The sequence below is a fragment of the Brachionichthys hirsutus genome, chromosome 17 (assembly GCF_040956055.1).
Source record: "Brachionichthys hirsutus isolate HB-005 chromosome 17, CSIRO-AGI_Bhir_v1, whole genome shotgun sequence".
Lineage (NCBI taxonomy): Eukaryota > Metazoa > Chordata > Actinopteri > Lophiiformes > Brachionichthyidae > Brachionichthys > Brachionichthys hirsutus.
Genome location: NC_090913.1, coordinates 2192851 through 2220849, shown reverse-complemented (window position 1 = coordinate 2220849; position 27999 = coordinate 2192851). Strand labels below are relative to the sequence as shown.

Here is a 27999-nt window from a genome sequence, read left to right as displayed (position 1 = left end):
GAGCCATTCCGCAACATCCTTCCACAACAACCAATCATTAGGACACAAATAAGTCAAGACGTGACCATTTTATACAAATGGCAGTGTATTATTTTATAATTACAAATGTCAGCTATGGTACAACAACCAGTGATACAACTTGTACAAGAATTAACAATGACTGCAGTGGTTGAACAACATGACTGTACAGATACAAAAAAAAAAGAATCACTAAGTCCCAGACCCTGTTTGAAGACTAGTGATGCTTATTTTCATTCCTCCTTTCCTAGAAAATGTTACTCCTGTTATCTGACACGCGCAGACAGCGTGGTGTGCCTTCCTGGAATACGTCATCCATTGGTGGTTATCCCAAAATTAAACTCAAGTGACGTCAAGGGACGGAGGATCGCTCGCTCCAAGACGTCACTGGCGAGCGCATCACAGTTTTTAGTGCGAGATTCACCATCACCATCACCACCTCGGACGAAGGCCGGAGAGGAGGAATGCCAGTCACGTATTCAAACAGGGCCAACTTGGATGGTCACCTTGCCATTTATAAAGTTGTCCTCAGATGCCAGTGAGATATGTTGGCACTAGAAGGTCATCATTTACATATACAAGGAACCTGAAGTATTACAAACCAATACATGCTTGAGTAATAAAACATATGTATTTCTTGTTAAACAGGCAATTACAATGCACTTAGTGCGGACATTCAAAAACTGTTGAGCTGTTAAGGTTCCTTTATGTGAAGGAATTTCTCTCAGAATGGACGGAATGAGAACGAGGTTGAAATAAAGGCAGGATGTCAGAAATGAAGTCTGAAATTGGCACGCACTATAAAGGCTGACGACCTTTCTTCAGTAAAGAGCTGAACGAGTTGGATTTACAAGCGGGCTGCTGCTTTTGGTATCATTACAAAAACGTTAGACACTTCCTATAGTCATTGTCAAAACACGCCATAGTGCAATGAAAAGAGACAGAGCTGCTATACGGATGGTATCAGAGTCAAGCTTCGAGAATGACAGCGACGTGGGCGAAAGACAGTTTCCCCGTGACAGCCAGTGAATGTGTTAGAGCTTAGTTACAGGTCAGAAATACATAGTCTAATTTACAAGGTTTTTGAGGCTAAAATCTACATAGGCAAGAGAAATGGTCAAGGGCACCAGAAAAAAGAAGAAAACGACAATAAGCCAGCAACAAGCCAGATGCACGTGTCATATTCCTGATTTTTGATAGTGGAATGTGCAACAGGAGATAAAAAAAAAAGAACAAGCCAACCCTCCCAGGAAGGGCTCGGCCGGGGGGGCTTCATCTGCGTACCGTATGAAACGTCAGCAGTCTTGAGTTTGTAACTTAACTGAGAGACAGTCATGTCCCAAAGTCATTCTCAATTATTGTATTTCAATGCATACCATTTTATACACACAACATTTCCAGATTGGGTCTTCACAGCATTAAAACAGGAAGTGGGGAGTTAAAAAAAAGTTTTAAAAAATTCAAATGCCCCTGCAATCCCAGAACAAAAAGAGTGAAAATTGATTCCATGGTTAGAAAAAAAAAAGGGAAATCTAAGAATATGCATTTAATGATCCGCGTAGTTGGAAGGGCCGACAAGAGGGATCCAACTGGGGGCCTGTCTGCAGGATGTGTGGCCGACAGGCGCCAAGGCCAGAGGCCGACAGGCAAGCCAGGGAGCTTAGGACAATCCGTTATCTAGATGAAGCGCTCCATCAGCTGCAGGTCCAATCTCCATGTTAGCGAGAGTACAGCTTTATTGTATTTGAGTGGCAAACAAGAATACTTGGATTTCAATCCCTGTGAGAAATCACTTTGTATTCAAATGCACACATCAGGAAAAAAAAGGCCACATAGCTTCAGAAAAAGATGACTAAATCATGGATTGTGAGACTTCTACTTGATAGCTGTGCTCCCAGAGGACTCTGGTATCCGAAATTAACATTCTGAGCAACTTGCGGGTGAGAAATCTTTAAAAAGCTCTATAATCTCCGGTTATGCTTGGGAAAAAAGCTTCTTTAATACTGTTATTGTAAAAAAAAAAAAAAAAAAGACTTTTGTGACACACAATACTTTCAGAAGTCCATGCCGTCTCCGCCCGTCATGTTTTACTACACGTGCCGGCCAGTCCTCCGGGCCGGCGGAAGGATGTGGATTATGGTTTCCAAAGAGAATTAAATCAAAAGGGGCAGGTGCAGATCTGAGAAGCTCAGGGAAGGCTTTAGCAGCATGGCATCCAAAAACTAAATTTAGACTGGATTCACCCCCCCACATCATTTGGATTGATGCGCTTTATTCATATCTAGCTGAGCCTTGGAGGGAGCGAAGGCTAAGGGTTCCTTTCGGGCCGGGCTGGTCTGACGTGCCAACTATGAGTCACCGTGGCCAAATCAATGACAGACATGCAACAAGGGCTTCTGGTACATTGAGAAAAATCAAAAGGACTACTGGTACTGTGCTTCTGGAAAAAAAACCCTCCCCAACATACATTATCCATACTCATTCCAAAAGACAATGAACAGGAAAAAAAAAAAGGTCATGTATGCATTCAAGTGGTACTTTTATGGCTTTTTGTACAATACAACCTTTAGTGAAAATATACATCTAGACATAAATTCAAGTACAAATGTACAAAATCTTTAACCTCACATTTTTTTCTTTAATTATAATACACTTTTAATACAGCTCATAAATACAGGTCGACATTCACTGAGTTCCTAAGATTTACGCTCGGTTGGAGTTTGTAGTGAAGTTCAGTGGCGAGGGGGGGGGGGGGGGTGGAGGGAGGGAGTGGTTTAAAGTCGCGAGGGCTCTTCCATTTCGTCGTCGCTGTAACTGCTCTTAAAACAGACCTAGGGAGGAGCCAAAAGGAAGGAGAGGTCATTCAAACGGGAACCTTTCTCTACATCATTTCACGTGGAGCAGAACTCCTCGAGGTTGAATCTGAATCAGCTGGACGTCCCTCCGGGTCGCTTCGGTTCTGACTGGCTGGTGGGCGCCACCGATGTGAAGGTCACACATCAACAGTTGAGTTAAAAAGCACTATTACGGGATGTTAACGTCAAAGAGGACTTTCTAAATCATCCCTTTCGGCTGACTTAAGGTGTGATGTTCAGATCCAACCTTCAAGAATCACCCGGTCCTGCTGAAGGAGAATCTGTGATCGAATCGGTTATCATGTCATGCAATTCAATAATAATAGAAGCATAACAAATATGCAAATATGTTTAATTATCCAAGGACTGCCTCTACTGATTCTGTGCCTCGAGACTTGATCATGTTGGGTTCTTCCTGCAAAGAGCTACCTGGTCTGTCTTCAAATAAATGTTTTGGGAAAAACAAGCAGTGTTAATGACAGAGTCTGCAGGTCAAATACAGACTGAAGATCCTCCACTAATAGGATGCGTGTAGCCAAAAGAGAGAAAACTTCAGGCGAAAAACAAAAAAACAATTGAAAGAACTCGCTGCTGCCCGTAAAGCTCGTCGCTGATTGCATGTTCGTCAATGTGGGCGACTCAGATCGTAAAGTTTCAGCAGTTTTTCACTGGACATAATAACACGAAGGTCAAAAATGAAACTATAAAACTGTCGGACAAGAAGAAGGATCTTGATAGGAAGAGAGGCCCACCCCGTCCCCAGAGGCAGTTACTCCCTCGAATCCAAGGAAGGATTAAATGGCCGCAGAAAATGGTTGAGAGTCATTTCTTAGATCGCCGATGCATCAGTAGATCTAAACAGAGGAAGTCCTGATGTTGGTGCTTCCGAGGAGCACAGACAAGAACAGTCAAAGGGATCATTACCAAAGGGGGGGGGGGGGGGGGGTAAAGACCTTTTCCGAACCAACTTCAACAGGGAATGACATAACTGGAACCAACACATTTCACATGGGCGAAGTCTTCCCGTGTTGAGTTTGGACAAGGCCAAGGGAAAAAAGGAAGGAAGGAAAGAAGGAAGCGAGCAAGTACCTTAGCCCCCACCCCCTCGGACATTTGGCGCAGCGCTAGCACTTGCCTCTCTTCTGAAGAGGCGGTAGAAGAAGCCTCTCTTTGGTGGCGGGTTCGGCCGGTTCACGTCCAGGTCCGAGCACAGCGTCCCGTCTGTCTCGTAGACGTTGATTTCTTTGAAGCACTCCATCTCGATCATCTACAAAGGACGGGAGACTTATTGTGGTTATTGATCCTCACATCCTTTCACTCCTTTCAGAGTCTGGATCTACTAAAAGGCTGGAGTATGGATGGAGGGAGCGGCCGTGGGTGTGAAGCCCCGCCCCCCCACACCGACGATGTCATTTGCGTCGCTCTCATGACAGTACATTTACATTTAAAAGCAAGACATTGATTGATCCTTCGCATTACTCAATCAAGGTATTGGTGCCATATACAGTAGCTGCTGTGGGCGTGAATGATCACGTCATCTCGGAGGCCTGAGCCTGCAGTACCTCGTTCTGCCAGGGGATGGAGACACTGCCTGTGACAAACTTGTGGTAAAAGTCGTCATCCGTGGGGTCAAGGTTGACGCCTTTGACAGTGGAGAACTGCTCGATGTCCAGGACGTCTTTGCAGTACACGGCCCGGGGCTGCGGGGGAGAAAACAGACCGTTTACGCCTCAGGACGTTCTGCTGCTTGCGTTCCCTCTGCGGGGGCCCCGACTGACCCAAAATAGAAACGCAGATAACGCCATCTACTTTCAGCGACGGTACCGATTTATCCTCTCCCTCACTCGAGTCATTTATGACGTAGAAAATTGGATGACTGAACAGCTTCGTTATTGCAGGCGTATAAATCCAATAAACGCTGAAGTACGGTGGTGCAGGCGAGGCGGCGGTCGGCGTGCCTCCCGCGCCGCACACATTCACACCCGAGCTTTCCAATACGGCCGCAGCCATTAAAAAGCTCCCGCCACTTCGGCTGCTGCAGAAAGCGTGCCCTCCATTTCGTCAGTGAGCTTGGGCTCACGGGCGGCGGCGGCGATGAGATCCCACGCCTGCTTCCTCACCGCCACCGCTCGCCATCATAACTCGTTTATACTGGATGCGCTTGTTTACTTGTGACAATGGTATTTCCTGTGTGCTGATCTTCTGCACGTCTGTTTCGACAGCGTGTTCCTGCGTTTGCTCTTACATCAGGGCTGAAGGGGGGGTCCAGCATGTTGGCCTCCAGCCGCTTGAAGTTGATGTTTCTGAAGATGGGATGCTGCTTGACCTCCGCCGCCCCTCGACCCTGGCAGCCCAGGCGCTCCTTGGGGTCCTTAGTCAGGAGCTGAGGAAGAGGAGGGAAACGGTTTAAACGTCGGATCAGGCGGTTTTGCCGCCGCATGAATGACGGCCTTAATTTACTCCAGCCTCACTCTCGCTCTTTAAAGCAGGTTTTCTGTCTCGATCCAAACACGCACCTCGTGTGCGGACGAGACGCTGGATCGGTCCCGACAGCTTTATTACCAAATCCCTAAGCTTCAACGCATCCACCACGAACGCCAGCGCCGCACTTAATCATCGGGACTTGACATGTCTGACGCCACGTAACCTAATGAGACCAGCGTGAATGCATGCACAGCGGCGTGGGGGGGGGGGCAGATTTAGCTTCTGGATCCCATTAGCACCACGCCACCCACAGAACGGCACCAGAATGAGGATCGCTGCCCGGTTACATCACTCCAAGCCAACCGTGTCATGAGCTTCACCGTCGGCACGCTGCTTCACCTGGGTCTCGTCTCGTCTCAACACGCGCCTACTTTACATCCAGTTCCTGCTGAACTCTTTCTTCCCACCACCACCCCCCCTCCTCCTCCTCCTCCTCCTCCTCTCCCTGGAGAATCTTTGAATTTGCTGAACCTCGGGTCAGAATGTTCCACTGCGTCACACAGAAAATCCAACCCCCCCCTGCTCAAAAGCAGCTCTGACTTTCTCCTCCACAAGTGTGGAGGAGACGATGACAGACGGGGAGTGAAACAATCCACGGATCTCATTAATGTCGTCTCTTTATGTCAAATGTTATATTGATAAAGGGTCATGAAGACACGGGGACATTTTGCAGCTAAGAGTCAGAAATGTTTCCAGGATACGAGCAGCAGGACTTTGGCCTTCATCGGGTCACTGGATAAAATGCACGCCGAAGTACGATTTATCTTGGACTGCCTCCCCATGCATGCTGGGATCAACTCCCCACAACCCGGAACAGGACAGAAACATATCCCCAAAAAACCGGATGGCTGCTATCTGAGCAAGAATGATTCCCATTTCTAGCACGCAATCTTCAAGCAGTCCACGAACGAGTGCTTTCCCAGCTCACACCTCCCGTTCCCGCCCTCCTCCATCACACAACCTTGTCCGTGTTCCCTCACCTGTCTGCAGATGTCCATCGCCTCCTCTGAGAACTTATCAGAATACTCTTCCTGGTCCTCACGCACTCGTCTGTCCACCTCCTCCCGCTTGACGCGCTCCTTGCGCTTGCGAAAAGGCGATTGGCCCTGTATCATCTCGAAGATCAGGCAGCCCAGCCCCCACCAGTCCGGGCTGATGGTGTAGCTCTCGTTCTGGATTACCTCGGGAGCTGGGGGGGGGGGGGGGATTATAATCGGAGTCAAATCGCAATGGACAAGTTAAAGAAGTTCACAGGGAATCTGGTGGCAGCAAAAGGCTCAACCCAGAAAGGATGAAGAGCAGGGTATTCCCAGATTCTTACCCATGTATCCGACCGTGCCCACTCGCCCTCGTATCGTCTCTCCTTCGGGGATTTGAACGGCAAGACCCAGGTCTGAGATACGGATGTGTCCTAAACCGGAACAGGAACCACAGATTCATTACCTAACCGAGACCACACAGCGTTTTCAGCGGCTAGCAGAGGAATACATTTTGTTTCCTGCATATCCGCGTGCGACAGTAACGAGTTCAAACTGCTCTGACGACGGGAGAAAGAGAAGCCGGGAGGATTGAGGAGATTCCTCTATTTGAAGATAAGACCCTGTTACAGAGGATGCATGATAAAGAGTGTGACTCAGAGCAGAGCTTGTGATGTGAAGAAGTCGGATGACTTGTCATCCTGCGAAAGATGAGATCCTGAGCTACCGGCAACATTAAAGCAAGGACAGTCAAATAAATCCCCTCCTATTAGCAGCCCAGCCCGGCTTAGACTAACGGGGAAGTATTTAAAAAATGTCAACATACCGCGATCATCCAAAAGAATGTTTTCAGGTTTCAAGTCCCTGCGAGGAGAAAAAAAAAAGAAGTCGTGAGGGAGTCATTCTGTTGAGTATTGAGCCTCCAAGAATAAAACAAACGGAAACCCTGCATCCTTTCTTGACCTCATGTTGACATTTGACTTTCAGAGCTTGTGCGTTCTGCTCTTTGGCCTATGCAACCTTTCATGTGGCTGAATAGATGGCTTATCTGCACACCTCTTTATTTGCTTCATTTATTATCATGCATAATATTATTGTGCCGATCAATATTCCTTTTCTCTGCGTCGCAATAAATCTTAATGACTCGTGCGTCGTCAGGGATACGTTAAGAACCCTTTTCATTTAAATCAACATCCTCACTTATGCTGATTTAGTCTTAATTGGCTCAATTATTCTCTACATTTTTCTGCACCATCACAAAAGTCACTAACAGTAGACAAGCATAAGTGTGTGTTTTTTCACCCAAATGTATTTTAAGAAAGCTCCTTTCAGATCACCCCAAAAAAAAGTTACACAAATCTGCACTGCAAAGCCGCAGCATCTGATAAAACCTGCTTTGTGTTTTTCTATCAATAACTGCAGGAATTTAAAGAAAATGCAGTAGAACGAGTACTGATAGGATCACACAGCAGATACTGCACTTAACCTTTGTACTCTGCACATTTCCTTCAGCGAAGGGAGCAGCTTACGTCGTGGTCGGAGACGCCAAATCTGCTGCACCTCCATCATCTGCTAACACTCCCATCTACACCTGCCTCCCATGTGACCTGACCTGTAGACTATCCGCTCTCGGTGCAGGTCCTCCAGGCCGCAGCAGATCTCGGCGGCGTAGAAGATGGCCCTCTGCTCTTCAAAGCCTGAATTGCCCATGTTGTAGATGTGAAACTTTAAATCGCCGCCATTCATTATGGTCAGCACCAGGCACAGAGCATCCTTGGTCTCATAGGCATATGCTAGACTAACCTGAAGAGGGAGGCAAATATTGGGGAGTGGTAACAGGGGAGGCGAGGAAGTGGGCAAGGTGTAGCGTACGTAGAAAAGGGGGGGGGGGGGGGGGGAGAAGAGGAAAGAGCAGTGGTAAGAGATGGGGTGGCTGGCGGTTCATGATTGTTTCATTTCATTTTAATACGTTACAATTATTCATCTCAAACGTACACAGAACGAAGACGCTCAAACACCAACGGCTGCTTCTCCACTCATCGCCTCACATTTCTTCCCTTTACCCCCCCCCCCCCGTGGGTCAGCGACACCCAGGATATGAGTGTGTGTACAAGGAGGATGTTGCTGCCATCGGGAGGAATCCCATCTGCTCCAGAGCGTGCAGTCAGAGACGTTCGACAAGACGGGGCGGGGCTAACGTTTATACAGACGCATCACACAGGATGAGCGATTTAGCAACTGTTTTTAAAAGGGTTAGCGCAGAGACAGCCCTGTCTCATCCACAGCAGAACGTCGTGGACACACCCCCCCCCCCCCCCCCCCTTCCTCCTGAACTGTACGCTGGAGGGATGGAGACGGTAAGGAAGAGCAGAGAGAGACACAAATGAGGGATTTCAGAGAGCCCTCGACTCTTCTCCTCGCTATTGCTGTTTGGCCAGTGTTGCCAGGCAACAGAGCTGTTCTTGTAAGTAGAGAGGCACACGAGGAGTCATCAGATCCGCCGGCAGCACAGAGAATGAACACATACAGACAGAATCATGTGCAAATCTCAGGTGACAAGAGCTGCAAGTCTGAGGATCTGTAAAAAAATAAAGGAAGCCATGCATGTGTACACATACGCAACATGCTTGTAGCGTGACTCATGCAAAACAAGGACACGCAACATGCCTCATGTCGCATCAGACGCAGACTGATCCGGCGTGTAGGGCGCCTCAAACGCTGCCCTGGGCTTCAGAAAGAGGCTCCGCCTCTTCCAGCCCAGCTGGCTGCACCACAGATCAATGCAGAGGTTCTGTACAAACAGTAGAACACCTTGTCCTACAGTATGTACACAACACACCAAGCCCGTCCCTCCAGCTGCTCCTAGCCATGTTCCAAGAATGCTAATGGAGCGCTTGCTGTAATTTCCTCGTTCTTGGAAGAATCTTTTTTTTTTTTTTACAGACGTGACGCCGAGCCAAAGCTGCGTTTTTATTTTCCTGCCGGAGCACCTGAGGAGGTTTTCTACGCACAGACGTAATGGAGGGAGGCATACGTCATTGGTTTCTTCCGACGGCGACACGCGTAGGCAAGCGGAATTAAAACGCAAGTGTTCATGGCAGAAAGAGACCCCCCCCCCCAGGATTATGCAAAAGGAAGACATGGACTCAAGCGAATTACTCGTATTGTATCAATGAAATGTTAATACAAGTCTTATTTAGTGTGCATTTCACACACATTCAATAGAAATAAATTACCCATAATGCATCATGTAGGCCTTCAGTACTGTGATGATGGGGGGGGGGGGGGTGAAACTCCGCGAGGGTGTTGCCTTTTAAAACGGGGCACATGGTGGCCATCGACTGAGAATCACAATGAGCTGCACAATTCAAAGAGTGAGACCTCGTCTTTGGAAAGTATGGACGCCCCCCCGCTTTGCTTTCGTTTTAAACCAGGGGCGTCAAATTATCGCGTTAATTTGCGATTAATTAATTTCAGTCATATTTAGAGCGTAATGTTTTTTTTTTATTGCGTTAATCTAATTTTTAATCTCCAACTTTACTGCTTCCGTTTTTATGCGTTGGCGTTTTGGTGCTCGCGTTGCTGCGGGTGGAAGAGTCAGCGGCACCCTGAGGTGGACTCTGATTGGCTGTCGTTGCATTTGGGCTTCCTCAACAGCCCTTCCAGCATGTTTTTAAAATTTCATGCTCATGCTCTAGATATGACGTGCATTCCGGATTCATTCCAAATCCTATCCAAACTATTTGTTTGCCCCCCCCGAGGCCTTTTCTTTCTACAAGTAAAGGAATTTGCATTTACTGTAACTCTCTTAACCGACAAAAAGCGCTCTGTTAATTGTGGCATTCAGGTTCTAACACAATAACAGATATAAAAACATGTGGGATCATAATAGGAAAGCCCCCCCCCCAGCCCCCCCATCACATTCAAATGCATAAAAATACAAACAATTGAAACATTGAAAAATAGACTGTAATCACATTTTAGAAAACATTCAGACAACTTCCGGTTTGCAGAATGCTCCAAATGAAATCAAGCTTGGCATGTCTGCACGGCTACGCCGCCAGCTGATTGGCCAAACTCGCCTGCTTGATGGCCCACTTCTGGGTTCTAGTTTTTTAGTTCAGCAGATTCCTTCACGCTGCGACTCACGAGCTCTTCTACCGGGCTGACGTCATTAAACAAGCAGCAACCGTCTGACAGCTGATCGACCCCCTTCGCAAACATGCCAAGCAATTTCTTTTGCAGGATCCTGAAGCCATGACAAACAACACTCTCACACACACACACACGCACAGACAGACAGACAGACAGACAGACAGACAGACACAACATTTCTGTTGAAAGGTTGAATAAGAAAAAGGTAGTACTTACTACAAAACTACTGTTAACTTTTTCTAAAATGCGTTTTTCGTTTAGTGCCATTGCTTCACCTTTTCGTTTCTTCACTCGCTTCTTTTCCAGCTTTTTACAGGCGTACATCTTACCGGTGGCACGTACTTGGCAGGCACAAACCTGAAGAGCAGCGGGAGAAGAAGCATGATCACACACAAACACACACAAAGACGGTAGCTTTCTCTACCCAACATTACTGATAAGTAGCAGAACTCTGGGTTGCAGCTAAACTCACCTCGCCAAATCCACCTTTTCCTAGTACTCTATAATGTCTGAAGGTATTTTTGGTTACTGGTTGCCTGCAGGGATGGACAGAAGAAAAGATGTCAGGAAATGCGACGTTGCAGACAGGATAATGCTAATATATTATTAATCCACTGTTGTTTTTTACCCAACTCCATTAAGCCAAGTATCATCAATTATTTAGACGCACTGACTGGCACCGCCCATCTAAAGCTTATCTCACTGTATATTTTATTTAGCACGAGCACTCCTCCCTGGTCATAATTCTTAGCTTCATTAATGATTTACTTGATTGTCTCTGCTTCCTTCCTCTATTGATAATGATTCATCCAAACAACAACAGCTGACGCAACCCTGAACAACGACGGCTCACGTGTCATTTTGATGCAAAGCAAAGGAGCGGGTGATCTGCAGCCACGACTCACCTCTCCAACCATTTCCACTGCAGAAAACGAGAGAAGTACATGGATTCCTGGTAGGAGGAAAATGGAGCCCCACTCAGATAATCACGGACAATTCTGTAGGGGAGGGAGGAAGAGGCTGGGTGATCGTTTAATAACAAACACGATGAAGATGCACCAAAAAAAAATTAGCACACGTGGGATTAAAAACTCAAAATCCTGCAGACAGACGAGCAGACGGCAGGCCCGTGTCTCCAAGAAAAGATCTTCCAACCTTTACAATGACAGCAAACGCATCCTTCTTCATGCAGCTGTACTCTCAAGTCGCATGCGCGTGCATGTCTGCGTGTCAAGGCGCTGCAGCACAATGCAGATGCACCGCGGGGAAAACGGGTTTCATCTGAGCCCGAGGTCGAGCGGAGCGTCTAATCTCATCTCATCGGTCAGGCACACGCGCGAAAAACAGTCGAAGCTCCCACCGGTGGTCGGAGGATCGAGGTCGGCGCCCGCTGCGAGACAAAAACAGAGGCCTTTGAAAGGAGGGCGTCACGAAAGGTCACGGCCTCCTGAGCGAACGTCACGGTCGCTCCACCGTAAGAACGCGACCCCGCCAGCCTCGCCGCTCAACTTCCCTTTACGCTGCTTTGACTGCGGACGCTGTTGAACTCAAACAAAATGTCCCGTTTAGGACTGTTGTGTCAAACAGATAGGAGCCGAGCCGCACCGAGACGAGTCCCCTCGCGGCTGTGGTGAACATAACGCAGGTCAGCAAAGCCAACGGTGATCGGAGCGTCTCGGATATCTGCCGTCCTTGCTCTCTGTAACGACTGCACACAAAAATAACACTGCCAAGGTGAGCTGGGAGGAGGGCTCATCTGATTTGAGGACGTTTCACGCTGTGTTTGGGGTGTGTCATTAGCACACACACCAAAAAAAATAAAAAAATAAACCTCACGGTGACGTGCGTGCAAGAAAATTAAAGCAAGTAGAGGAGGAGAAATAAATTAAAAGTCAGTTCATGGAACGTTAAAACGCCAGGAAACAAGCAGCAAAAATAGAACTTACTGTTATTATATTCGTGTCCTTTCCCTCACACTGGTGAGACACTGGTGAGCAGCTCACCAGTGTCTCACCAGTGTGAGGGAAACACCCCCTGCCAGCCATCAACACGCCACTGAATACCAAAGTTACAGCACATCCTTCCACTGCCACCCAACCGCTGAGGAGATGCTCATATTTGGCGAGGAGATTTTTCCTTGACCAAATTCTTAAATTACTTCATCGTTACTTCATTACTGAGCAGGAAGAGAAAAGCTGCCTGTGGTCAGCAGCAGCCCCGGGGAGGCTGCTCTCGGCAAAAGGCTTGAGCAGCGAGAATTTCCACAAGCAGAGCTCTCTCTTTCTCTCGCTCTCTCTCTCTCTCTGCTGCGTAAAAGAATAGCGAGTTATGTCATCATGGCATGGCGAATCGGTCTATTTCACCAGGGCTGTCCTTGCTCTGTCTCGGAACTTCAAAGACAGAAACACAGCTTCAACACAATCTGCAGGACGGCCAGTTCTGACTCAAACTCAGGCCCGATTGGCTAACTGGATCTAGCTGGGACGTGTCCCGGTCTCTGGTCACAGACCCTTTGTCGAAGAGGACCCAGAGAGGTAGGATCCGAGCTGAGCCTGGCCTGGATCCGAGCCTCAGCCTCCTGCAGCATGACTTTTGTTTCACACATGAAGGGAGCTGGACGGAGAGGAAAATACAAATGACCTTTGTCGAGCCTGGCAATCCACGAAAGTGCGTGATCCACAAACACGGAAGGGTATTACGTAACATGCCGTGTTTCCATGTGCAGCATCATGCTTTCCTTCAGGCCGAGGAAAAAAACCCAGACAATCTCCGGGTCAGAATTACATATGGGAATATTGAGGAAAATTCACATTTCACAATGGATCGTGGAAGGAGTGAGAGGATCCAGTCGCTGCTGCTGCCTCCACAAACAAGCGTCCGTCGTTCCGTTTTCCTCCATCCTAGCTCACTGTATTTTCAGTCCGGTTGGGAGTTTGGACGGAGAGGATGTCGATTGGGCAACAGTTCTTTTCCTCTGCTCTCTCCACAGGCTTCTGATATCGTTGATAAATCCATGTCTGATTTGGATCCATCTTAGAAGCTCCACAAACCCGAACAGCTCCACACGCTCCGTCCAAGTGGGAGTAGAACACAACATTCCTCATTCTTTCTACAAGATTCCGGTTTTCCCACAAGGGAAGCTCCGGTAAATCACTTGCCGGTCGCAGCGTCTTCCCAACCAGACGCACGCATGTGTGGCTTTAAGGTTCGCGCTCCAGCCCGGCGCTCGCCTGGACCGATATCATGAGGGGGTTGCACAATACTATTGGTATAAATATATCACATCAATATTTAATCTTTCACTGATGTTTTTGTAGCTTCTGTATGGCGAAGGGCGTGGCTCACATGCTGCAAAGCCCCCCCCAGCGTCACTTTATAATAAATAATAAACATAGATGAAGTCGCATCAGGCTGCATGAAAATGTCTATTTAAAGCGCACAACGAGTTGCTGTCCTCGTGTCACAATCTCAATTCTGGTTAAATTGAGGACAACCAGTGTCCTTTAACAGGCCTTCAGCCGACCAATCGGTGCGCGGCGCGGCGCGGGACATACCCGACACAGCGTTGCACTGAGGCGGGGTAATAATCCGCGGTCTGTTTGCTTCTCTGGGCTCAGAGCAGGAAGCAAAAACACCTGCAAGTGTGTGTGTGTGTGTGTGTCTGAGTGTGTGTGAATGGGACACTGAGGTGGCTGTTGTTTTCGTGCCAGCCAATCCGGATACTCGCTCCTCTCTTTCATTCACCTCCGGTGTGTCTGTGAGTCTGTGTGTCACGTCCAGGTGCCAGCTGCCTCATTATCAATAGCGAGAGGCTGCAGCGGTGCACGCCGCCTGCAAACACACACTGAAGGGGCCGCCGCAACCGGACCAGAAGCCCCAAACACAAATAAAAACACAAACAACAGTGCGCCCGCCTCCGACAGAGACGCCTTTCACGAACAGATGGCTATTGTGGGAGAAGTGGCGTGAGATCGCGGCCGCGGAGGCCGTAAAAGCGTCCGATACGCCCGACGAGGGGACGAGATACTCACTTGGTGCAGTCGTTGAAAAGCTCCTTGCACGGACTTTGCTCCAGCCTCTCCCGGCACACGCCGACCACATCCTGGGGAATGTCTGGCAGATGGGCTGCCGACTGGAGGGAAACGGAGGACGGGACAGATTAGTGAGCATCGCGGGCGGAGACGGTCCCGGCTGACAAACCGATCCGGGCCGATCCGCTTTGACCGATTGTAAATATGGAAAATATCATGTTAAAATGACTCGGTTGCGTCCATATTGGACGGGTTTGCGTTTGGAGCAGCGCCGTACCCCGTTGTTGAAGTATGTGTCTAAAACATTCAGTCCGCAGTCCCTCCTCTTCTCATCAGGAGCGAGCTGGTACATGGCCTGAAGGAGGAGAGCACAAGTCAAACACTGCAGGACATCGTCCTATCTCTCCAAATAAGGCGAGGGAGAAGGGCACCATGGGGCAGAACGTCAGGATGGGATGGGGGGAGGAGAGGGGGGAAAGCTAGGTGGACCAACGAGGGGAAGAAATGAGCAGATGAGGAGGCTCCTGGTGGCGGCACGCCTCGTCTTCGTCAACGCAGAAAGCAAGCGTCCGTGTTCGTCTTCACACGTTTGCTGCTACATCTGTCACCCGCCAGGTCCCGGTTTTCACCCCGTCGCACCAGCACAGATTGTGTTTTTGGTCAAACATGGCCGTCGGCAGGGAGAGGGTTGCGCTCGACTGATTCGACCGTGTGTTGTGATGGAAAACAAGCCTGGAGGAGAGGAACGGGATGGAGGAGTGTGTACACGCAGCCAGTAGCAACTAGCCCCGCATGCCGGGCGCTGAATGCTACTCATTGCATGTTTGGATTTATCCGTGCGTCCGCCGCCATTGCTTGGAACACACTAGTGCACTCTGTGGCCTCTCGATGTGCAAGCCCGATCCCCCCCATTTTCCTTTCTCGCATACCTCCAGGAGCCGAGAGACAAGCCCCAGCCCGTGTTTGCTCGCTCACCCAGGGGACCTGCTCGTGACGTGGGCTTGACTTCACGGAGGAGTGAACAGAGGAAGGGGAGGAGTCCCCTCTGACAGCCTGTCTAAGTCACTAATCACCCCGCCACCCCCTACACCCACCGCCCCACGTTCCTGCCAAGAGCAGGCAAGGGACCAAGCAACGAAATTTCCTCTGCTTGTCCTCGCTCTGAAGGGCCCCGATTCAAACCAAGGGGAGACAAACCGAGTGAGGTTGGGACAGCGAGGAGAGGACGGGCGAGTCAAAGCGTGTGAGCGGGACACTGGGGGTCTTACCACGTCATCCATGAACTCGATGCAGCGCTTCAGCTCCGGCCTGGTGTCACAGTACTGACGGAACAGCAGCCGTCCGATGGGCTGCTTCTCACACAGACTGGTGTAGTCCCTGTCTGAGGGGGGACAAAGGGGGGACAAAGGGGGGGGTTGACACACAGACAGGAATGTCATTACGCTAGAAAGGCAGGCGTTTCAAAATTGTGTCAAGACCCTGTGCAAAGTAGTTCTACCTGAAATGATCATGTACGTTTTATTTTTTATAGTGCAGCTCTCACCGAAGCAGCCGAAGCACGAACGAAGAAGGGAACGCGAGTCCGTAAACTGCTGGGGCGGCGTTTCGTGTTACCTGGTGCGACCCACGGCTCGTTAAAACACCAGGAGCGGAGGCAAGTCGGAATCCTCATCGCCGCGGTTACCGTCAAAACATATTTATCCTACCGTCTTTGAAAGTGTGTGCTAAATAGACATTTCACAAAAAGGTAATACTAGGATCTCTTCCCAATAGCTTTTAGCTGGAGTAGCTAAATGCTACAAAGTAAATGTTTTCATCACTTCAAACCAGAGAAGTGAGAGAATAGAACTAAATCCTAATCCTAAATCATCTGAGCTTCCCGACAAGATGAAAGCTCGTACCCGGGGATTGGAAGTGAGCGGCGGCGGCGGCCGCAGCTTCAACCTCATCTCTTCATGCACAGCGACAAACGCTAAAAACACAACGCATTGTGTTTCAGTTTGTATACGTGTGTGCGTGTGTGTGTGTGTGCGCGCATCCCACGCTGCTGGCCCGGGCCCATTAGGACTTCATGGTGTCCATTTGAGTCATATTTCCTCCGGTACCAAATGAGGAAGACGACTCAGGACGTGTTTCATCACTGTTTGACAGCTTGGACACACACAAGGTAAACAAAAACAAACACACACACACACACACACAAACACGCTTGTGAGGAGGGGCGGTGGAGCGATGGGTGGATTTCAACGCAGCATTCCCCTCGCTGCCCTCACAGCAATCCCGCTGGCGAGCGCACAGACTCCAGATGTGTTTTTATTGCTTCCCTTTCAAGTGGGATGTTTTCAATCTGAAGAAGAAATCCCCTTTCACGCCGCCACGGTGGTGGAAGCCTGCTTTTAAGTATTAGCACCTAGTCCTATGCTAACGATGCCAATGCATCGCACCTCAAAGTCAATTACTTTAGTCCCCGAGCCAAGCATCCAAACGCACCTCGAGTTCAAATCAACTTGGATTTTCACAATTTCCGACGGGCCTTGAACGCAGCGTAGGTCGCCACAGAGCCAAGCTAATCTGCCGATTTAGTTTAGACAGAGTCCGGTTCTCCGTGCCGTTGTGTGCGATCCAAACACGGTGCAACGGCGATGAGGTTTCAGCGCCTCGCTCGGAAACAGGTTTTCGCAGCGAGGACTTCAGGGAGGTTTATGTTAGCGGCTCGTGTTTCCTGCCACTTCAGAATCCCGAGCATCCCGCCCTCCGCTGAATCACAGCACGAATCTCTGGGGGGTGACACACTGCAAGTTTGTGCAATAATCAAAATGTTGTGTAAGGTTCTGGAAGCCGTTTGGGTTTTTTTTTTACGTAACCGAAGCATCCGACTCCAAAACGATCCCTCGGCTGGTCACAAACAGAATTTTAGGCTTTGGTTGGGCGGGGGGGGTTAAGATGATTCTCGTCCCCGTATAGCAACAGGCGTGTGAACACAAGTTAGACCAATCCTAACAAAGTTTAGTGTCCCCCCCCCCCCCCCGCTTATAGCCACGCGTTTAAGTCCAAATGTCAACATAGGAACTATTCTTCTTTAACTTCCCCTTTTCTTTGATTAACTTGTTTTAATTTTGACACTGCAGTAAAATAAGGATTTGCTTTTTAAATCCTATTTGCGTGAGAGATCACTTTCCAGAGAATTAAAAGGAAGAAAGAAAAACCTGTGAAAGTGAGACGTGAGAGGGGGGGGGGTGAGAGCTCACAAGATGCCAAGGTGTCACAGAAAATGCGTCAGGGAAAAGAACGGTGGGAAAATCGTAAAGCGTCGACAAGCCTCGACGAGCAGGCTGCAATTAGAACTTCAGTTCAACTCCCATCTCGGCCCAGACTGTGGATTCGACACGACCAACGGCCGTCCCAACGCAGACAAGTGCCAGCGTGTTTGACAGATGTGCATGCAGTGCATGCATTGGATGTCTACCAGAAGAGAGGTGAACATGGGCGACCGTTGGGGGGGGCAGACAGACCGGCTTCAGCCCATATAACGTCATCGAGGCGTCCTAGAAGCGCTGCACGCTTGTCAAGGCGAAGGTCGAATGGCTGACATCGAGACACAACAGACCGGCGCTGCTATCGGCTGGGCCTTCGCTGGGCGTGCACCCCCCTGCACACAGGTGTGTGTGCCGGCCTGCACGTTTGTGTGTCTCAGTAGGCAACGGGGATTGTTTTGATCCGGAGCGGCGCGATATGGAAGTGACGCAACAGTCTGCGTGTGCGCACACGCATCGGTGCGAGCCCGTTTTCACCCTCCCCGGAGGAGTCGTGGTTCAAACAGCGTTCCGTATCGGAGGCACAGGAACGTGTGGCATTTAAGCGCCGTTTTTGGGCAGGAAATATCAGCGCTGTATGCCGCCACGTTTATGGAAATGAGATGAGCTTAAAGCAACATGGAACGAATCTGACGGCGTGTTTCGCATCTACGTCTCCCGTCGTTTCTCTGCCGTCCTCTGCAGATCTTTCCTTCCATTGTCAAAGCGCCCCCCCCCCCCCTCTCCGTTTGTGTTTTTCACTCTCCTGTCGCTCTCATGTTGCTCTGAAGTGGTGGAAAGAGGGAGGGAGAGAGAGAGAGAGATATGGATGGAGGGAGGGGGGATGCATGGAGACAGAAAAGTGGGAGGGAGAGCATGTGGGGGAGGGTAACACTGCGATATCTGGCAGAGATAGCTGTGACGCACACACACACACATGGAGTGCTGTGGCATTCAGAGAACCCCGGTGGGTGGGTGGGGGTGAGGTGATAATGTAGCCCAGGAGTAGAGCACTTGTCTGGGCCACAGAGAGAGAACCGGCGGGGGGGCTGTTCAGATACTCAAATTAAGAAAGCGCCGATGCAGAAGGATTCCCCAAGTCAGAAACTCACACAGATCCACACCGTTTCCTGTCCCCTGCCTGTAACAGCGGGTGGAGACGGGTAGAAACAGGAAGGAAGTCCAATCTGAACTTCCTCCCGCAGGCGGACCCACCCCGCCGACGCAGCATGGCACGCCATCTCTCTGCCTCTCACACTCCCAGAGTCTTACCGATGGCACGGCGGAGCTCCTCACACTGGCTGATGTGGGGGAGCTTCAGCATCTCCTTCCATTTCTTACTGCGCCCGTTCCTCTTCCCTCCTCCACCTGAGACACAGAAAGACTCGGATCAGCCCAGCGGGCGAAGGTGCAAACACAAGAACGAGAACACGTTCAACCGAGCGTGTGTGCGCGTGCAAGCGCGCGTGTGTGCACGTAAAACCGTGATGACGTTCATCCGTGTGTGTGCGTGTGCGTGTGTAAAACCGTGATGACGTTCATCCGTGTGTGTGTGTGTGCGTGTAAAACCGTGATGACGTTCATCCGTGTGCGTAAAACCGTGATGACGTTCATCCGTGTGTGTGTGCATGTGCGTGTAAAACCGTAATGACGTTCATCCGTGTGTGTTTGTGTGTGTGTAAAACCGTGATGAAGTTCATCCGTGTGTGTGTGTGTGCGTGTAAAACCGTGATGACGTTCATCCGTGTGTGTGCGTGTAAAACCGTGATGACGTTCATCCGTGTGTGTGTGTGTGCGTGTAAAACCGTGATGACGTTCATCCGTGTGTGCGTGTAAAACCGTGATGACGTTCATCCGTGCATGTGCGTGTAAAACCGTGATGACGTTAATCCGTGTGTGTGCGTGTAAAACCGTGATGACGTTCATCCGTGTGTGTGTGTGCGTGTAAAACCGTGATGACGTTCATCCGTGTGTGTGTGTGTGTGCGTGTAAAACCGTGATGACGTTCATCCGTGTGTGCGCGCGTAAAACCGTGATGACCTTGCGGTGACCAGAGGCAGCTGGTTCATCTGGACGGAACATGTGGTGAGGAATGGACAGCTTCAAACGATCATTACTCACACACACACACACACACACATTCCAGTGTGAGGGTCTTCTAGACACACCGACTACCATCCTGGGGTGAAGCAGCAGCATTCTGCGGCTACCTGGGGGGGGTCGCCGTCCAGCTGCAGGTTCACCTGCTCACTCAGCTGACCGTGAACAGAACCGGCAGCACGAAGACGCGGCGGGATGGACGCCAAGGCGGATTAGTCCATTCCTTCAGTCCATTCCTTTTTTATATTTTGCTGGACTTTGTATTTAAAACGAGGCTTTATTCGGTCCAGTTATTGCCGGTCGACAACGAGCCCATCTAACAAGGCTGGAGCAACATTAGTCTTATTCTCAGCCCGTTGGACTCGACCAAATCACCGTGAACCGTGTGAAACGCAAACATCCACAGATCGGCGACCGTTCACGGTCGCACAAACATATAAATGAGCTATTCATGATGGCGGCGGCTCGTACAAATACATTTTTCTCCTGTGACATAAGCGTGAGGCCTGATCGGACCCCACCCCCTGAGAGAACCTGAAACCAGACCTGTGAGAACCGGGAAAGCAGAATCAGAATCTTTGAAACCCAAAGGATGCCGAACCCTAAAGCGCATCGCTGCACGCAAAAAAAGACACAAAGAAAGCGTCAGTTCAGGCTCTGGTTAGATAGGAAAACCCTGCCTCTGATCCGACGGTGAGGCACACCTGGGGGGTGGTTGCTATGGTGAACGTGAGCATTGTGTATTTGGATAGGCAACACACATCCCCCCCCCCCCCCAAAAAAAAGGTGCACAATCCTGTTGGATGTCGCACCTGTATGAGCAGCTACATGTTGACGCTAATGAAGATCACACTGGTGTCAGGTCGGAGGTGTTGCCAAACCTGTTTTTTGCTGCAGGCCGCGCACACACACACACACACACACACACACGCATGCGCGGAAAGATGAATTCATGCACGCATGTTCCCAAATACTGTTTCCCCTCACCGGAAAAGGAAAAGGTGAATTTTAACAAAGTTGTAAAGTGCATTTACTGACAATAACATGACAGGAGAATTTTTTTTTAATATATATAATAAATGTATTATACAGTACACAATATATGAATTAAAAAGTAGAATGTAGATATTATTAGAACGACAGATGAGGGTGGAAAAATAGAGAATTCAACAAGAAGAGAAATCCATGGCTGTGGAAGCGAGTGCACGTGTGGATCTGGCTGAGCCACCCCGCCCTGTTTAATGTCACTCTGACGTCAAAGCCCTGCGTGCAGGCCCTTAATGCAGACAGGATGGAGCAAGTATTTATTTAACTTCGCTTCTCCCCCCCCCCCCCCCCCCCCCCCCCAAGAGAACGGGGCCCTCCATAAACAGCGACTCCACAGCAGCTTGGCTCGTTCGTGGCCGGTGCTGAGATCATCACGCAGGATGTCGGGACAGGCCTGCGCCCGAGTGGCGAAGACCGGATTCAGTTCCTTTGCTGCAGCGGCGGGATCAAACGAGTCGCCATCTGCTTCACGTGGATGATCAGCAGCTGGTTAGCGTTTTGTGGCGTGAGATTAAACTGGTTTAGTTTTATGTAAACCAGGATTTGTCAGGGGCTAGCAATGTGCTAATGCTAGTTAGCAGGGATAGCCCATTGAGGCCCAATCCCAAATGCTATTGATGAAGCTAACCCATCGTAATGAAGTGACCGCACCAAGGGACAATCTGGGATTGGGACCAACGCAGCGCCACCAGGTTAGTGCAGTCTGGTTTTTCATTGTACGCCCCCGGCTGAACGGCCGTCAGCGATGATTGGGTTCTGGTTCTGAGGAGCGGCTTAATAGTCCGGGTAAAGAACCTCCGAACATCGCTGGCGTTCATCCGTTCATGAAAAATAAACCTTCAGTGCAAACTGACGATCAATACAATTGATTTAAGGATGACCACGGCCAGAATAAAAGAATCTGCACCATCATGCGTCTGATATCAACCAGAACCCATGAGGGGACATGGGGGGTCACTTCCTTCCTGTTGCAACAACAAGTGTCCCGCACCCTTTCAAATTAAAGCTCTCCAGGCCCAAGGCTTTTATTGTGAAACACTTGGAGGAACGTCTCTCCTTCCATCCTCTCCGTCGAGGATCAGGTCTTCCTTTTATTTAGGATTTCCATGCTAGAATTCGGAAGCCAACTGAATGCCCGTTGAAAGCGCGCCACACCCGTGACTAAATGTAAATGTTTAAATCAAGCCACGCCCAGTCGCCGTCTCCTGCCTTTATCCGGCGTGCCCAATTCCCACGCCAATAACAGCCTTATTTACAGCATAACGCGCATTTTGACACTTTCTGCACTTTCAAGTCCAACCGGTTCGACGTATTCAGGAAAGGAGTCTGAGACATGGAAACAAAATAGATCAAGCAGGCGAGGGCGAGGGCTCGTCCCGTCGATGCATGCACAGGCGCTGTCTCTCCACCCTGTGATCAGTTGCAGGTTTCACAAGATCCTCGTGTTTACGCAGCGAGGCCAAAACACGGCCCGGCACCATCCCAAATATGCTGCACTCCCCGTGCTCCCTTTCCTCCCTTCTTTCATCTCAAGCAGGAGGCGGCTGGCTGGAGGTCACGCCATGTCAACGCCCACCCATCGGCCCGCTCCTGCAACCACCGAGGGTCCGGTCGGGAACCTACCGAAGAGCGTCCCACGTTAATGATGCATTCTGGACGCAGTGGCTTTACAGCGTCTCAACGCTTTCTGTCAGATCTGCATGCATCAGCAGCGGAAGTCGATTTGATGCATCTGCTGATATTAGCTCGAAGATATTGGGGATGCGTGACTTACGTCTGGCGAGGAGGTCGAGTTTCCACCGCCGTTGTTTCGTTTGAGTTTTAGCAACAGAATTTTTCCGGAACATTGCAGTCAATGGAGCTTCAACATTTGTCCCTCGGTATCTCGGTTGATTAGTGACCGATGTTTATGGAATTTGACGCAGTCATGTAGGGTGGGGGTCTCTATCTCACCACCGAATTTCATCTTGATCTGATCCAGAATGGAGTCAGCAAAAAAAGATTAAATCTTAACATTGAAAACTCCATTTACGGATTCAAAAAACAGTTAAAAATACAAATACATAAACTCAGATTCACTTTTACTTTTCAGGGTTGGTGAATAAAGATACCAAGAACGATTTAGAGCCTTTTGATGATTCAGATCATAGATCCAGTTAGGGATCTAGGAACGAGCCGCTTGGCGGAGGTTTGTGCTCTCAGCTTTTCTAGTTATTCATAAATTCCCCGCAGGACAGAATTTGTGTTCTTGTCCCGTAGTGTTAAAAAAAAGCCTCCTAAAATGAATTTGAGCCAGAAAACGCTTCAGCAACTCAGATGTGAAACAAATTGAGACGCTGAACTTTGGAGAAACATTTTACAGAATAAATGATTAAATACTTCAGATTCCTGAAGGACTGAAATCCGCCTTCACTACAATGAAACCAACGCGTGTTCTGAGACTCGTCCTGGATCCCGTGAATAAAACCGTCACGCTGTGAGAAGCTAAAACAAGCCGTGACAAAAGTACAACTTGGAAGTTAACGCGGCGACTTCTCCTGTGATTCCCCAGGTTTCTCTGGGGGGGGGGGGGATTGCCACCAGACACGCTGCCATCTCCGTGACCCTTTCTCTGTTTCTGTCCATGCGGGGGGAATCTGCTCACCGATCTGATGAACACGCCGACACTCAGGAGAAACCAGCTGACGGACAGACAGCGGCGAGCGGCGCCGGAGCATGGCGGTCATCAGGAGAAAGACTTCTTTCTTTCCATGAAACAGATAAAAAGTGAAGCCACGACGTTTTGGCACCGGTTGCATTTTTCCCAACTTTCCAAACACAGAAAGAAACGTTTACCCAGGTAGAAGATATTCGGTACCAGCCCACCGCCCCCCACAGGTGGGGGTTTGGACCGGACCTGCTGCAGGGCCCTCCCAAAAAAAAAAAAAACACTTTAAATGGTAGGAAATGAGAGCGGGTCACGCAGACTATATGAGCCCATTGTAACACGAGCGTGCGCACACAGCAGCACAATGGGGCCCGGGCATGATGGATGAATGGGCCGGCGCGTTCCCATCACCGCTCTCATACGGCGTGTGATTGGCCCACGATAAGGAAAACATTAGCGGCGAGTATCTCGTGTTGCCCGAGTCGAAGCAAAAGCCAAATGTTTGCATAAAGTAATCCGTCTGTATACTCAGAATATCAGCTGAGGGAGGGAGGCATGTGAATACCAGGCAGCTCCGCTCTCCCACAACTCACCTCCATCACACGCTGCCCTCGGCTTCCACCGGCCCTCTCCAGGCGCCCCTCCCCCGCAGAAAGCGTTTCCTTCCCTTATTATGCCTTTGTTAGTTCTTTTTGGCTACAGAGAGGACGAACCGGAAGGTCAACGTTTCGGACGTCATCGCCGACTGTCTCTCAGATGAAGGGTCAGCTGCGTCGAAAGAGCAGGAGCACGCCAACGCAGGTGAACACCTCACGCCTTGAAGATTGTCTTTGAGACAAGGTCCGCCAAGAAGGTTCTTTTGTCGACGGTGTTAGCAGGATTACGGAAAAACTGCTGGATGGATATTGATGGGGGAAAAAATCTGGAGATGGGCTAATTTAGATCCCATTAAATTATTTTTAAAAAATCTGGATTTTCCCATTTACTTATAATGGAGGCTTTTTTTTTAATCACATCATGTAAAATATGCATTCAATTCACTTATCAAAAATCAGTCATAAAGGGGTCCGATATGAACCATCATGAAACATGTATTCTGGTTCTGATCCAGAATGAGGTCAGGAATAAATATTACATTTTAACATTAAACCCATTTATGGATTCAAGAATCAGTTAAAAATACATAAACTATGATTCACGTTGACTTTTCATGGTTGGTGTATAAAGATACCAAGAACAATCTAGAACGTTCTGGTGCTGATCCAGATCACCATGTGGACGGTGTAGATCCGGTTAGGAGGGGATTGAGCTGCTTGGGGGACGTCTGCGCTCTCGGAGTGCTTTTCCAGTTTGAAGGTGGGGTTGACAAATTGAACAATCGAGCATTGAGGACCTTTTTTAATGCTCCCAAAACTATTTTTAGAGAAACCCGATTTTCATTTGCACCATAAGGACTACGCTCGGCCGCGCCGTCATCAGCCGACACATCTGGGCCCTCGCTGGAAGACACATTTAACCTTTAACAGCTGGAACGCCACGTCCGTGATGACGACAAAGTGCATCAGAAAGTGCCCCTTCATGCTCGGTCAGCCTGCCAAGAAGTCGTGCAAATCAACGTCCCAGTTGTCACCCAGTAAAGCCGAGCGCTCCACACAACCCGTCTGTGGCTACAATAACTGTAAAATCGGCCCCACATCAAGGGACCGTCGCAAAGCGACGTGTTTTACGGCCCCCAGCTGGAGGAAACACCCCAGAGTGATGACAACAAGTGTTAGCTCAGCGATGGCCGCAAACCTAATAAAGCTGCACGAGCTAACGTCACAGGAAACCCTGGGGGGGGGGGGGGGGGGGGGGCAGAGAGCAGCACATCTGTAATGTTATACAGCAAGAAAAAAAAAAGAGAAAAGAGAAGAAGCTGGAAGCCAGTTAACAAAATCCAAGCTTCCTCACTTTCAACATTCCCTCCGGAATGATGAAAGGCAGACGGAGTGAAATGTGATTCCAGGAAGAGGTGGGGGGGGGTGTGGGGGCTAAGCCGTTCACATCCAGTTCCTCTTAACACTTGAATATCGAAATGTGTGAGGATGCGATACGGAGCGAGCCGGCCTCGTTAGCCTTGTTAGCTCCTTCCTCTTTCACGCCCTGTTCAAGGCGGGCCTGCTGCACCTCTACCACACCTCACCCTCCCGTTTTAAAAAGGTACAACACGCACCCTGCTAACAAACAAACAAACAAACAAACAAAATCCCAAAGGCTGCGACGACAGGCCGGAATCGGAATGTTTCAGACTCGCTACAAATTTCCTTCCACCAAGTTTTGTCTGTTGCGTTGATATTTGACATCCGTCTGACGCGAAGCGACCACAGACTGTACACAGACGGCTTCCTGTCACGTGCACGCTGCTTCCACGCAACAACGCAGGAGCACAGCCGAGGATCTCCGAGGAGGACCGCCCCGTAGCAATCGCTCACGCCGTTTCAGTTTGGGGTTCGCCGTCCTTTGAAGGAGGGAAACTTCCAGCATTGATTCGCTAAAGCTTTGACAACGTAAAGGAGGCGGGACATTTCATCGTTTCGCTGGGCAGACATCACGCCACCATCTGCTCCGCCACGATGGGACGTTCCGCCAACAGCAGGTATCGTAAACAGTGGCGTCTGCGGGACAAACCAGTTTCTGAGCGCTCCTCTTGTTGTTGGCGTCTTTGCGTTTCACTTTGTGAATCGATATCCCGCGTCAGAAAAACCTCCGACGTCAGACGCGGCGTCGCACCCGAGCGGCGAGACGCTTATGTTAGACTGCATGACCTTAAAGGTGTGGGGGCGGGTGTGGGGACTGCATGACCTTAAAGGTCATGCAGTCCCTCACGGGCTGCAGGCTGGTTTGTGGCGTTCCCAGACTGCTCGGTGTATCCTCAGGGGGGTCACAGCAATAACTGGGGGGGGATACCAGGAATGGCTCACGCCCAAACGCTCAAGTTTCAGGTCCAGCAAGCGTCGGGTTCTGGGACGCGCACGCACACACACGCGCACACACACACATACATACACACAATTAATCTGAGAAATTGGTTATCAATTCCTGTCTCCGCTGCAAGGACAGAGGACCGGCTTAATATCTTGGCTCAAGTCACTTCGGCAGGACAAACTCGGCCCGTGCAGCTGGTGGCTCGATGTCACGCAGGAGGACGATGACGATGAGGAAGACCCAAGAGATGATGATGATGATGATGATGACCCGGATCATCACCAGCAGACAAACAAACTCGCCCTCCTTTAGGAGGTCCTGCCTGCAGGGGGAACCTCCTCATTTATGGGCCACAGACATCTGTGACGTCAGAGGAGCCTGTAGGTGCGATCAGTGACCAAGAAGCCCCCCCCCCCCCCCCCCCCCCCCCCGAACACGACCTGACAGCAGGTGGAAGGAAGTCTTCCCTGAAATGGATCCACCGCACTGGGAACGGTCCATTTCTCAGCAGCGCTGGCTGCGCGTAACGCAACCCGCGCCGGAGGGGGGGGGGGGGGCTCCGGTTGCGCGCATCGAGTCACGCAAATCCCGCTCTGTGCGGCTGAGAACGGATCGACTTGTTCCGATTGGACGGGAGGAGACGAATTAACGCAGATGGAAATGACGGAGCGATAACAACATCTATTCTCCCTCCTCGGGGGGGGGGGGGGGGGGGGGGGCGCCACGCAGCGCCACATTCCTGCGTGAAATAACGCCGCGCTGCCGCTTCACATTCCGGACTGGGCTTTAAACGCGGCGACGCAGCGGCGGGTCGGACCGCGCCGCGCAGCAATGTTTGTAACCCGCATTTCATCAACACGCAACGTGGATGCCATACCCGCAAACCTTATGACGTCATGGACTGCGAATAACCACGAAACCCGCTCGACAGCCTCGACGCGTCCGAGGCGCGGCGCGGCTAACGCTCCCTGCGTGGCGCATCTCTAGCCGGCCGGGCCTCGCGTTACCGTGCCCGGTAAATACATGCGCCGTTCGTTGAGCGGTTTCTTCTAAGACGTTTGCCCGGAGACAAAGCGCCGCGCGGGCGCCCCCCCTCCCGGTCCCCGATCCCCGATCCCCGATCCCCGGTCCCCGGCCCCCGGCCCCCGGCCCCCGATCCCCGGCCCCCCGGCCCCCGGGCGTGACGCCGCGCGTCGGCTGCGCTTACCTTCTCTCGCCTTCAGGAGAACCGTGTTGGCCACGATATTTTCAATCTCCATTGTCAGAACGTCAGTCCGAAGCAGCCGCGACACATTTCACAAGACGTGGGGGGGGTGCTGGATCAAACGCACCGACGACGGTGAGGCTCCTGCACACGCACCGGGCGAACGCGGACCTGGCGCATAGCAGGAGTTCAGAAGTGCGCGTCGTTGTTCTCCATCGGGAAAG

General features: G+C 50.2%; 1 protein-coding gene across 2 annotated transcripts; it reads right to left on the bottom strand.

The window, feature by feature from the left end:
* Positions 1-9: 9 nt before the first annotated feature.
* On the bottom strand, positions 10-27999 carry grk4 (G protein-coupled receptor kinase 4). 2 transcript variants are annotated; one of them, XM_068751279.1, is made up of 16 exons: positions 27779-27999; positions 19086-19181; positions 15789-15901; positions 14798-14875; positions 14521-14621; positions 11395-11487; positions 10962-11025; positions 10706-10846; positions 7947-8137; positions 7161-7198; positions 6679-6768; positions 6338-6546; positions 5119-5256; positions 4436-4573; positions 4009-4140; positions 10-2849 (listed from the first exon to the last, which is right to left on the bottom strand). In XM_068751279.1, exons 1-16 carry the CDS (start codon positions 27828-27830, stop codon positions 2793-2795), a joined length of 1731 nt encoding a protein of 576 aa, XP_068607380.1. In that variant the 5' UTR covers positions 27831-27999; the 3' UTR covers positions 10-2792. The 2 variants fall into 2 exon arrangements, with proteins under 2 accessions (XP_068607380.1, XP_068607381.1); XM_068751280.1 differs by having other exon boundaries at positions 2820-2849; positions 3963-4140.